General features: G+C 32.1%; 4 protein-coding genes across 4 annotated transcripts in view; 3 read left to right on the top strand and 1 right to left on the bottom strand.

The window, feature by feature from the left end:
• Positions 1-4033: 4033 nt before the first annotated feature.
• LOC148180917 (uncharacterized) lies at positions 4034-4683 on the top strand. The gene is made up of 2 exons (XM_088049661.1): positions 4034-4113; positions 4171-4683. The coding sequence occupies exons 1-2, from the start codon at positions 4087-4089 to the stop codon at positions 4555-4557; spliced, it is 414 nt and encodes a 137-aa protein (XP_087905787.1). The 5' UTR covers positions 4034-4086; the 3' UTR covers positions 4558-4683.
• A 530-nt stretch (positions 4684-5213) lies between these two features.
• Positions 5214-5637, bottom strand: LOC148180916 (uncharacterized). Its single transcript, XM_088044140.1, has 2 exons — positions 5604-5637; positions 5214-5552 (listed from the first exon to the last, which is right to left on the bottom strand). The coding sequence occupies exons 1-2, from the start codon at positions 5625-5627 to the stop codon at positions 5214-5216; spliced, it is 363 nt and encodes a 120-aa protein (XP_087900266.1). The 5' UTR covers positions 5628-5637.
• Positions 5638-7829: 2192 nt separating this feature from the next.
• Positions 7830-8303, top strand: LOC148180915 (uncharacterized). The gene is made up of 2 exons (XM_088049875.1): positions 7830-7917; positions 7964-8303. The coding sequence occupies exons 1-2, from the start codon at positions 7909-7911 to the stop codon at positions 8258-8260; spliced, it is 306 nt and encodes a 101-aa protein (XP_087906001.1). The 5' UTR covers positions 7830-7908; the 3' UTR covers positions 8261-8303.
• A 3517-nt stretch (positions 8304-11820) lies between these two features.
• Positions 11821-12054, top strand: part of ssp3 (SCAPER domain-containing protein short spindle 3) — a 40089-nt gene continuing 39855 nt past the window's right edge. Inside the window, exon 1 of the mRNA XM_088037514.1 lies at positions 11821-12051. Within this exon, the coding sequence (XP_087893640.1) occupies positions 11958-12051 (94 nt within the window). The 5' untranslated portion in view covers positions 11821-11957. The remainder of the gene's footprint in view (positions 12052-12054) is intronic.

Raw genomic sequence — 12054 nt, 5'->3', positions numbered from 1 at the left:
AGGAAACCTTTCACAATACCTCTGGTAATAGTGATTGGATCATCATTTGCCTCAAACATTTTTCGTTTTTAAATTATTGTTTCATATACTAGCTGTTTGCATGGGTCTGTTTTCTCCGGGTTACGAGTTTTGGGACACCTGTATATTGCTGAACTGTGGTAGAAAATATTTTTTTCATAAATATGTTTTGGTTTGTATGCAAATTAAAATAACGGGTATTTTAATGTTTTACGTATTATTAAAATAATAATAATAAATAATAATACGTAATAATAAATGAGCCCATTTCTTATATTTTCAAATTTTGCCGTCAAGTGTAAAAGGGTTTTTAGTTTCTAGAAATTTCAAATGTTTTAATATTTAAATTTTTTTTATTTCTAGATTTAGATACTTACGTATAAGAAATTTGGAGATGTTGAAATTTTGAATTTTTGAAATCCTAATATGTTCCATTGGCACTTTTTGATGTACATAAAAAATAGCCAATTAAATAACAAAAAAAGAAAACACATTTTTGGAAAACCGTATAAACCGTAAAATTATAAAGCTAACAATGTACACTACTATAAAATTTTAGGAATATTTTTTTTAAAAACATCTCAAGTTCAACGTTTCGAATATTGATACAACTTATTAACAAACAATAAAGTGCACATTACGAAAATAAATCATAATATTTATTATTTACATATTCACTTGCTGCTTCTACTGACTATGAATTATGAAAATTACTCATTTCAGTGAAAACAAAGTTAACTAAAAACTCTAATCATAATGTGCGAATTAGACACTTACTAATGGTTTATCCCATTTTTTTCGAGTTTTGGACCAAGCTCAACCTTGAATTACCGTCAAATACGTGTCAACTACAAGATCAATATAAATAGGATCAATTGCGTTTTTTTCGCAGTTTTAAATAAGCAAGTGGCAGTATAGAAGATGAATTATAAAGTGAAATTTTTCATTGTAAGTACAATCGCCACATTTTTGTAAAATTTTTATTAATTGGGTCCAAATTAGGAACTTTTGTTGGTGGCTGCTGTGATTGCGTTATGTTGGAGTGCACCTGCAGCTAATCCTGATCCTAATCCTAGCCCTTCTCCTGAACCTTATCGAAGATGGGGTGGTGGACCTGGATGGGGTCGCGGTCCTCGATGGGGCGGTGGTTGGGGACGTGGTGGTGGTTGGGGCCCTCGCTATGGTGGTTATAGACCGGGTGGAGCAATTGTGTTAGTTCCCATTGGAACAGGTTTTTACGGTTAAGTTACATGTAATTAAACTTGTTACATTTTTTTGTAAATAAAGTTCCTATGGTTAAAATGGTTTTTCTTTTTTTTGAGATTAGTATTGTTGTGTCACCTCAAAGTTAAACAATAATTGATTAAAGACGAATATTTAGCAGTTTGAACTAGAACTTTTCCTGCTGTCAAAAAACTCTTGTCATCTATTGGTGAACTGATTCAACGTATGAAATCTTGTTCAATACACTATTTTAAATCTCAGCAATATTTTTATTGGGTGTTTCTAAAATTCATATTCATATAAAGAACCTTGACAAATTCTCACTTTATCATCTTAGCGTCATTTCTGCAACAACAATTAAGGGGACAAACTTGAACTTTCACAGAAATAGATAATGAATCTCACCCTAGTAACAATTGTAAGAATATGATTAACTGAAATTTTATTTGTATTTATTTAAAACATTTCCCATTAATTTTAGGCACTTGTAATCATAACCTTGATAACAATTTTGTCTGGAAACCCTGCGCCTAACCCACGTGGTGGTGGTGGCGGTGGTCATGGTGGAGCATTTGGCGGTGGACATGGAGGATTCGGAGGACATGGAGGAATTGGACATGGCGGTTTTGGACATGGAGGTTTTGGCCACGGTCATGTTGGATTTGGTCGTGGATTTGTAGGAGGTGGTGCATTTGTAATACCACCTTCTGTGTTTCGACGGCGCTATCGACGTCGACGCATTGGAGGTTTTGGTTTCGGACTAGGTTTATAGAATTTTGTAATTATTTTATCATAGTAAGTACATACTATTACGATTTTTATGATTAAGCAATATTGTAATTTATGTTTTTCAACTTGAAATAAATAGCCTTAAATTTTGCACTTTATTTACAGTAATCCCTTATATAAAACGGACTTCTTTGCATGATTTTGCATATACAGGGTCCACCCCTAAAATCGTCTTTAATTTTAAACATAAAATTTTAGAAATTTGCATACGCTCAAGTTAACAAAACTGACGCAAACATTTGTTTTTTATCACGATTTGGTTGGATTTGTGACGCCTAATAAGAAGTATAATTTTTAGCGATTTTTGAGATAAATATTCAGAAATATTCGCGAATTCAATTTTTTTCCAACATAACTGTGATACAAATATCTGAGTTGATCACTTGATAAAACAGCATTTTTTTCTCAAATTTTAAAGACAATTTGCAATGAACTGAGATATTATTAACACATTCACATTAAAAAAAATTAAATTAGGGGTTGATATCACAAACCCTCACAATTAACTAAAAATTACATTTTTAAGGCATCGCAACACCAAAACTATCAGTGATAAAAAACAAATTTCAGCTTCTAGAGCTTTGTCAACTGTAAGCGTATGCAAAATTTCAAAATTTTATCTTTAATATTAAAAACGATTTTGGGGGTGGACGCAAGTGTTGCCGGACTCTGTATAGCAAAAATTTTGGTGTCAGATTTTGGTACATATCTTATAAATTGATAAATCGTTGAAGATGAAGAACTACACGAATGAACCACTGATAAACTGTATAACTTGTACAATGTGTTTATAAATGTTTCTAGCATCATGGGTGGCTTTGAAATGTCAAATAATTTTGCCGCTCGTTACAAATGTGGGTTTAGATTTTTCAACTCACATTTGTAATTAACCTTAATCATTGAACAAAGTTAGTTTTGAAAACAAATTGTTCAAGTTGTGGTTTAAAGCCTGATAATCTAAAATTTTGACATAAAACCGTAACTAAAAAGACGTAAGTGACATTTGAAATAATTGACCATAGTTATATTCATTATGAAAACAATGTGGCAAAACAACGCATGACAGGAATTTCAGAGCCCCTCTTGATGATAGAAACATTTATAAACACTTTGTACTTTCCTCTAACTATTACTTGATGAACTAGAAAGTAAAATTCAGAATTTGGAATGAATACATCATGAACACTGGACTCAAATTTTTAGCGGGTTTTTAACTGTTACTTTGGCAGCTGTCAATTTTGAGGTATTAGATGGGAACTGTTTTGAAATGCAAAAAAATGGAAAGGAAGACTTGTTGTGTTACGCTTAATTTTTCATAAGATGACATTTCTCAATACATCCATAATAACTTTAAAAACTTCACAAAATTTTCGGTTTGACGTCAAATTACTTTGACAAAAAATTCGTCAAATAATAATTTGAATCCAGTGTACTTCATACTTTTTTAGTGAATATGTAGGTAACTGGAAATTTTGACATTAGAACGCATATACATTTATCTTAATAATTATTGTTTAAAATGAAGATAATGATATCTACAATATTTGAAATATCTAGAAATTGTAATTGAAAATTTGTAACCATGGCTGATTTTATCTCAACTTTTCCCGAGAAATGTCAAGTTTACGGAAGGGACACTATACTTGTGTAATCAAAAATTAACGCACATTTATACAAAAATTTGTTAATTTTTTATGTAAGAAATTGCACAGTGCATTTCAGATTTTGTTTGGAAAATCCGTCTGTCACAATGTCGACCGTTGTTTGGAGAAAGTTACCATCCAAAGCAATCATTGTCCAAGCACACAAACCCACCTAAAGTATAACGTCGTCTTTCAATGAGTAAACTAAAGCAAACATTTTAAAAATTACCTCATACGGGCCACTCTTACAACAAAAGCATCGAAAGTGAGAAATTACGCGCACACAATATGTAGTTAGGAGAATCCCAGACGTTTCACCTTGAATTTCTTGAAAGAGATGATATAAAATGTTAGATCAGATTTTGTTGTGATTATTCCATCCTTTAGCTAGTTTAGAAACAGGTAGACCACAATGGAGTTCAATTTCGCGCCAATAAAGGTAAGTTAAAATTTATTTTACTTTTAATTTATTTTAATTTTTATTTTCAAATTACAGACATTATTAGTGCTATTTGCCATCATTGTTTTGGCAAGTTCTGCTCCATGGGGACACAAAGGTTATGGAGGCGGCTGGGGTCACGGAGGCGGCTGGGGCCACGGTGGTGGCGGTTGGGGTGGCCACGGCGGCGGCACTGCGATCATAATCGTTAAAAAAGTTGGATATGGAGGTTACGGAGGACACGGAGGTTATGGTCATCAGGGATATGGTGGAGGTCATGGAGGCGGCTATGGAGGCGGCTACGGAGGCGGTTATGGAGGAGGTTATGGCGGTGGTTACGGAGGTGGCGGCGGTTTCGGTGGTGGCGGCGGCTACGGTGGAGGCGGCGGTTTTGGAGGTGGATTCGGTTTTGGCGGCGGCTACGGCGGTGGATACGGACGTTAAAAGTGAAGTCGTGAACGCGTTGTTGCCGAGAATGAACAGTTACACGTCGAACAAGTGTGGACTTCTCATTTATTTAGTGTAATTTATGTTCATGAATGACCCCCTTTAAATAAATTTTTTAAAGAATTTGTGTGTCGTTTGTACCGCTTTCCTGTTCTGAGAATCAGGACATTAACCTTTTCACCTCCACGGAAAGTATAAAGTGGAGAAATTTGTGTTTATTTGATTACTTATTGAAGAAGTTTCAGTGTATTAATTTCGTTTGTTAGATATGCTGCTTTTTAAGGTAAATGTTTTTGTTCAAATTAACTAAAAAAATTGTTAAATAAAAGTTCTAAATCTAGATATGGTTTGTTTTCATTCTCGTTGTCACATTCTCATTTTCATGGGTCACTCCCGCTATCCGATCTGGTCGTTTCGGAGGATTCATTCATAATCGGGGACCATTTCACAGAATGAAATATAGTGCTCGAAAAAATGTCCCACACAGAAGAGTTTATTATTCTCCATTAGCAAGAATAAAATATTTCGAAAAAAATTAATAACAATAAGTATGTATTTACCTATTGAAGTATTTATTTTATAACTACATTTTTATTTATTATTTAAAAATTATTTACACAAGGTAGATATTTGACATGGCACTACAATTTGTTTTATTTTCCGTTTCCATAACCACCGCCGTATCCTCCTCCAAATCCACCACCACTGCCACTTCCGCCTCCAAAACCTCCACCAAATCCTCCACCTCCACCTCTACCACCTCCAAGGCCACCGCCTCCACCACGTCCTCCACCGAATCCTCCTCCTCTACCACCTCCAAAGCCTCCTCCCCTGCCTCCTCCAAAGCCGCCACCGCCGCCTTGGCCTCCGCCTCCACCTAGGCCACCACCACCTCCAAATCCACCTCCGTAGCCACCTCCAGCACCACCTCCTCTACCGTATCTAGGAGCGGCGTTCGTTAAAGCAAGGAGGGCAAGGGCCAACAAGAAGACCTGCAATAAAAAAAAACATTTTTACTGAACAAAAAAAAGAACTGTAATTACTTTGAAACTGATGGTAAAGTACATTTTAGCGAGTGGTAAATCTAACTGACAAGAAAACAAAATTCTTCCTCCTTTTTATACCTACGTTCTCTAAATTTTGTGGTGAAGTGTTAAGTAAAAATAGCCAATAGAAATACGTAAAAAAATACTTAAGTAAATTATTAGATGTAAATTGACCGATTGTTAGATTAGATTATTGTTTAAATAAAATATTAGTGGTAACTTCTTGTTAATTTGCTTCAATAAATCCCAGCAAAAGTCACGAAAACGTAAACATAAGCTTTTTATAAAACATTGAGTTTTTGCTTATTCAAAATTTTTACCATTTAAACACAAAAGAGACTTTATAATCATGAAAATGTTGATTTAGCAAAAAGGGTAAATATTAGCGTCTAGACAATCATTAGCTTTTAATTTGCTGGAGGGTCAAGTAGTGTGAAGATTTTTCTGTTTTTTAAAGTTAAGTGTAAGCTGACTAACTTTTGAAATGACCTTCCGTACACTAAACTATAATTGAATTAATTACTATTGTTGACACAAAAATTATGTTTGGGGGAATTTTATTTTACGAAATGAAGAAGTGTGTTATTTGTTTTTAATGTTAGCATGGCATGACAAAGATTTAAAAACGACATGCGATATTTAATTTAAGTTTAATTAAATTTACGGCGGCTTCGGTCAAATTACTTCATTAATAAAACGGACATGTATAGGTAATCAACTAATAATATTAGTTTTATTTCTATATTAATCCCACTTGAATAGATCATACTTGAATCATAATAATTTTCCATACCTACCAGTTTATGCTTAATCATTAAAAATCCCAGTTTTTTATTGATATTTGAGACGAAAATTTATTACTATTTTAATAAGTAGTCTTTTAACTCCTGTTAGTAATTTATTTAGTAGAAAATCCTCTTGTTCTAACCTTTTGATGAATGATGATGAATACCAAATAACGGCAAACAAGACTTGAAAGCTGCAGCAAAAAGAGTCTTAAAGTGTTATTGTTGTTAGTCTTGTAGAGACTCAAGCAAATTAATTGTACAAGACACCGGCCATATGTGTACATTCAAGTAGGTACTCACCTGTGTAGATAAATGATTACAAAAATATTTTCAATTATTTGTCAAATTAGTCATTAGTGCCATCATCGTCACATTATGGTCATCAAGTTTTTCATTGTATGTTCAACTATAAATAAACACATGCACAGATATGAGTAACTATAACTGGAAATGAAGAAAATAAAAGTGTTGTGTACGGACATTACCTACTGAATAATTTAATTTTACAAAGCAGTCATGAATTAAATCATATTTTGGGAGCCGCAATATCATAGAGTGTTACAAAATTATCGCCAAAAATACATACAACAACAACAGGATAAGACTTATTAACAAGAACAATAATTTTCCGTAAAAAAGTTAACTTTTTTTCTTTAAGAATTTACAAAAGTTTAAAGTTGGTAACATTCACTTGATTATTTAAAAAAATTGTAGATAAATCTTCGGAACAAATAATGTTGAATTACACATAATAACGCTTTAACAAATTTCCTTAATATCTACATTTATTTCTTCTTTTTTTGGTTTTAAGACTGAACTATTTTTATGAATTTTCCATTGATTTTTATTTGGCAACATATTGCCTAATGTATCAATGGTTACGCTGTGTGTTGCGAGTGGTTGCATTACTAATAAAGTTCTGCCTAATATTGTCTTTTGATATATCATGAACGTAAAAATTGTTGCTAAATTATGTCCCGGTTTTTTTTAAATGCGGCAGCAAAATGCAATTGTAATTAAATTTCGGTTAACATTAACACAGTTTATCACACTTTTTGTTTTTTTTCTGCTAATTTTGGAACAATATTTTTATAGTAAATAATAATAAATAATAATACTCAAAAACATTTTAAGAAACGTCTATAAAATTGCAACATATGCATATCATGTAAGTTTGTTTTAAAAAATGTATCTATTCCAACCAAGACTGTTGCATTTATAACGGAATTGCATTCCTCCAAATCTCAAATGTTGATTATGATATTTCCCAACCACTTTTCTTCGAATTTAGCTAAATTTTAACATTGAACTCGGATAATTTCATGTTTTGATCGAGATCCGTGGGACAAATAAAAGTAAACACGTTCACTAACGCCTGATAAACAATCAGGTTTCCATTGGTCGTTCCCGGTCAACCACATCTTCACGAATGCTTTAATAAAAAAAAAACATTTCATAGGCCTTAAATAGAAGAACCGCCGTCCTCAAGTCACTATTCTTCGAGTGCATCAACCATGCTGAAGGTAAATTTTTTTGAACAAAACATTTTCTAAACATTTTATTTTTCAGGAAATCGTAATTTTGGTGGTCTTGGCAGTGTTTTGTGCTTCTTTGCCAACTCCACCTCCTTTGCATAAAGTTATGGCGGTGGTAGTCCAACCTGATGCTGTGAGAGCGCCTGCGAATTTGGCTCACAATGCTGAAATCTTTGCTACTGCTGAAACTGGATGGAGAAATCCAGGGTACGCCGGTGGATTTGGACAAAGAGGTGGATATATCTCTGGTGGAGGATGGAGACGTGGGGGTGGGTATCTCGGAGGTTTTTATGGAGGTGGTTGGAAAAATAGGGGTGGATACCATCTCTAAAGGTGAAAATAAAGTGCCACATTTTACTGCCAGTGTTTATTTATTATATATATTATCTTGTCTAATAATATCTAATAATAATTAATTTATTAATAAATATTTATGATACGACTGTGATTTTGATTGTTTATTTTTAATGAAAATTATACCCTAATTTAATTATTGACCAAAGAAAAAGTTTGACGTAGATTCCATAAGTCACGTCCGCATAAAATTGTTTATGACAATACCTCGGCAGAATTTTGGGGGTCGAGGATGTTCATGCACCTATTGGGAATCCCATGGTACAAGGTCAAGACCGTATAGAGATTCATCTTTACCTTTACGGTAATGATCTTTCTGGTTTTATTCGCTCCCATCTGGGTAATAAAATGCAGCACTCATAGTATCGTCTGATTGTAATAAATTACGCTTGCGGTTTTTACCTGATGGTAGCAAGTTCGGACAAAGGAGTTCCGCATTGCTAATCTGCAGTCTTGGAACGTACAACAGCTGTAAACGTGGTGTAAATAGTATAACCTACTTAAAAAAATCTAAATATTAACTACGGCCTTGAACTAACGTTTGGAACTTCTGACATGAGCTCATCTAAAAACCTGTCTATTCATTGCTGAGAAACATGGTGTGGGAACAAGTGTTAATTTTATTACCCAATCCGTGAATGTTCTGTATTTATTGAATTCACGTTCACTACTAGTGACACTTCTTGTTTAGAACGGTATTTCTTCGAATAACTACAACAACAGTACAATTTTTGGAATTTGCATACTTTTCGTGCATTTACGTCATTGATGGATAATCAGTTACATAATTGTAAAATCAAAAACTGTTTATGAAATAAATTTAGCAAATTTAAAAACCAATCATATTTTTTAAAACTACTGACAATTAATTGCGTAATTTGTGCATTTTTATGGTTGTTTGTGACGTTATGCGAGTATTTGTAAGTAGTATACAACTACAATATTGTTTCTTATATTTTTGGAAATTACCATTAAAAATCTTTTCAACAAATCGTATTTATTTATAAATTTCTTAAGGTTAGATTCAATGGTTTTTAAGATTTTTCCATCCACTTGTTTACCGTTTAAAAACAATAGCTAAAAATGTTGAACTTTTGTAAACTTTTTATCTAAAGTTTGACAGATTTTATATGAAATAAATTAAAACATAAAATTCGCACTACTATTGATCTTTTCATTGCTATGGATGACTTTTTGTAAACTATAAGTGTCCGGAATGTGGCGCACCTTCTTGAAAGGGGGTAATTGGGTGGCGCCCCAGAATACCAAAAAATGTTAAAAAAAAATCCACGTTTTCTGTTTTCGCAGTAGAACCAAAATAAAATTGGGAAAAAAAAATTGGCAACATTGCTGAACTGTTACCCCAATAATCGTGTTAACAGTTTTCAGGCATTTCGCACAAGAGTTTTTCGATTTTTTTTGCACCATGCCTATGCGCAAAATGTCCTTTAGGTGACAAATTCACTTAAACGAAAAATTATTGCACAGAAATCGTTTATTTTGGCATTAAATTTTTAATCAAAATTAGTTTACGAAAAAGAGTAAAAAAAGGTTTTAACATTTTTTTTAATTCCGCAAAGAAAAAAAAGAAATTGTATGGTAGTAGGTAAATGTAAATAAACAAGTTTTTATAGAAAATAATAAAGAAAAGTGCCACTTTTTTTGGTAGTAACACTTTTCCAGTTCTCAACCAGCCAGCATCACTATCACATCTGCTGTTCAATCTTTGATGAACAATATTATTATATTATTGTATTTTTTGTTCCTCTCCATTCACTAAAGTGTTTGTGATATTTTTCATTCTTGTGTTTCAATTTCGCAGGTACTAAATTCGCAGCTTCGCAAAAAATGCCAGAATCATCAAAACTATGCATTTTTGCTGTTTTTTTGAGCTTGTTTACTTGGTTGTTAAGAACAGACTTGTTGTTATGGTAATAATTATGCAATTTTACGAGAACATAAAAAAACAACATAAAAAATTAAAATTTATTTTTAATTAATATTTTTAAAAGCATGTGCCACTCGTAAAAAAGTGTGTAAAGCTAATTATCTCCTTTGTACTTCCTGGGAAAACGGATTACTGTTAAAACAATCTATTATTTATCCACTCAAAACATTATCGTATTACTTATAATCGTATCAAATTCGTTTTTATTTACTTTTAGGCACAAATACTTTGTTACAATTTGTTTGAGTTATAGCTATTTATTTGAAAAGAATATTAACTAATTGATAATGAACGAGGACGTTACTTGTTAACGCTCGAGTTTTTTATGAATTAGTTAATATCTGTAGTAAATATAAAGCTTTATCGAAACATGTAAGAAGGTGGCAATGCTACCACTGAAAAGTTCTGAAAATTTCCAATTTTTGACGGAAGTTTTGAACGCGATGAAACAGCAAGGAAAACGTTTCCCGAGATATTTTATTTTACAATTCAAATTTTGGTCTTTGGAACTGCTTTCATTTTCGTAAATGAATTGATTATCATGGATTGATGGCAACTATGCTATTATGAAACAGTAACTATTATGTTATTATGAATCTATAATGTTCATGTTTCAATAAAAACGTTAACGTTATCATAATAGAGTCCAGTTAATGTTGCTGATTAATGGCAGTCGGTAGGTGAATTTATTTTAACGCCAAATTAATTCCATTTTTGATGTATCAAAATTGTGCCATTCATTTAAAAATAAGTTGCTATTGCAAAAGGTAGGAAGCTAATTTTTAATTATGCATTTTTACACGAATGTACTTATTAAAGCATTAATAGTCCGAAGAAAAGTAAAAATTTCTGAAGATGATTATAATTTGTTTACATTGATTCACCCCGTTTGGGAAAAAATAAATAAATAAATTTTAGTTAAATAGATATTATCTACTCTTATAAAAACACTAAGCACGTTTTAAAAGGCAAATGATAAAGCATAAAGCAAAAAAAATAGAAAAGCAATCAGCATAAACTAGTGCAAAAAAAAATTATTGAGCTACAAATTTTTGTAGGCAAACTAAAGGTTTGCTAACAGAACAATGTTTTTGAGCATTTCTAGGTATTTGCGTTGTCTTTTAGTTCATATTTTCAAATTCGTTGGCTTTGTTGATATTTAACAAATTTTATATTTCTTAAAATAAACAAGCAACTAACTATACAGAAATGTATTATAAGTGGTATTTAATATTTGTAAAATCCTTTTTATTTCGCAATGTCTATTTAAAGATCAACCCACAGCTATTTATTTAAGGTTTTTAGAAACATACAAATATATAATTAAAAGTGAATAACAATGAATTCATACATCTTTATCACTTATTTATAATTGAACAATTCCTCCATGGTTTAAATCTTATACAACAGTTTTAAATTTTAATAAAAATAAAGAATACATGACAAAATAAATTAATATTAAAACTGTTGAAGCAAAATACTACAAAATCAAAAAACGTTATCATTCTTTTAAATCCCGTGTAGAATTACCAAATTTTCCTACTTTTTTTCAACCGTGGTGGAATACGCCACTCCCTACATCCAAATCAGCTGTTGCAAAACTAGCATGGCGGTTGTTGTGAAACCGTCAAACAACTGTCAAAAATTCAAACGTCCATCAAATGTGATGTAAAAAAACAAGAAAATCCAACCATTTCGTTCAGTAAATGCATAAAAAATCAGTGAAATGGAGCAAGTGCGATTACTAGTGCAAGAACAAGGTCGTGAAGCCAGGAATCTTCTCACTTTTAACATTTCGCCCTTCAATGACAACTTTGGAAGTA

This window comes from Gnatocerus cornutus, chromosome 1 (assembly GCF_029298725.1).
Source record: "Gnatocerus cornutus isolate USDA-ARS CGAHR chromosome 1, icGnaCorn1.1, whole genome shotgun sequence".
NCBI lineage: Eukaryota > Metazoa > Arthropoda > Insecta > Coleoptera > Tenebrionidae > Gnatocerus > Gnatocerus cornutus.
Note: the sequence above shows the minus strand (reverse complement) of the source record. Positions and strands in the feature narration are given on the sequence as shown.

Coding starts and splice junctions, on each gene's coding strand:
- LOC148180917 (XM_088049661.1), top strand. CDS start 4,087: ATGGAGTTCAATTTCGCGCCAATAAAG. Junction 4,114..4,170: donor TCAATTTCGCGCCAATAAAG/GTAAGTTAAAAT, acceptor TTCAAATTACAG/ACATTATTAGTGCTATTTGC.
- LOC148180916 (XM_088044140.1), bottom strand. CDS start 5,627: ATGTACTTTACCATCAGTTTCAAA. Junction 5,553..5,603: donor ACTTTACCATCAGTTTCAAA/GTAATTACAGTT, acceptor TTTTTATTGCAG/GTCTTCTTGTTGGCCCTTGC.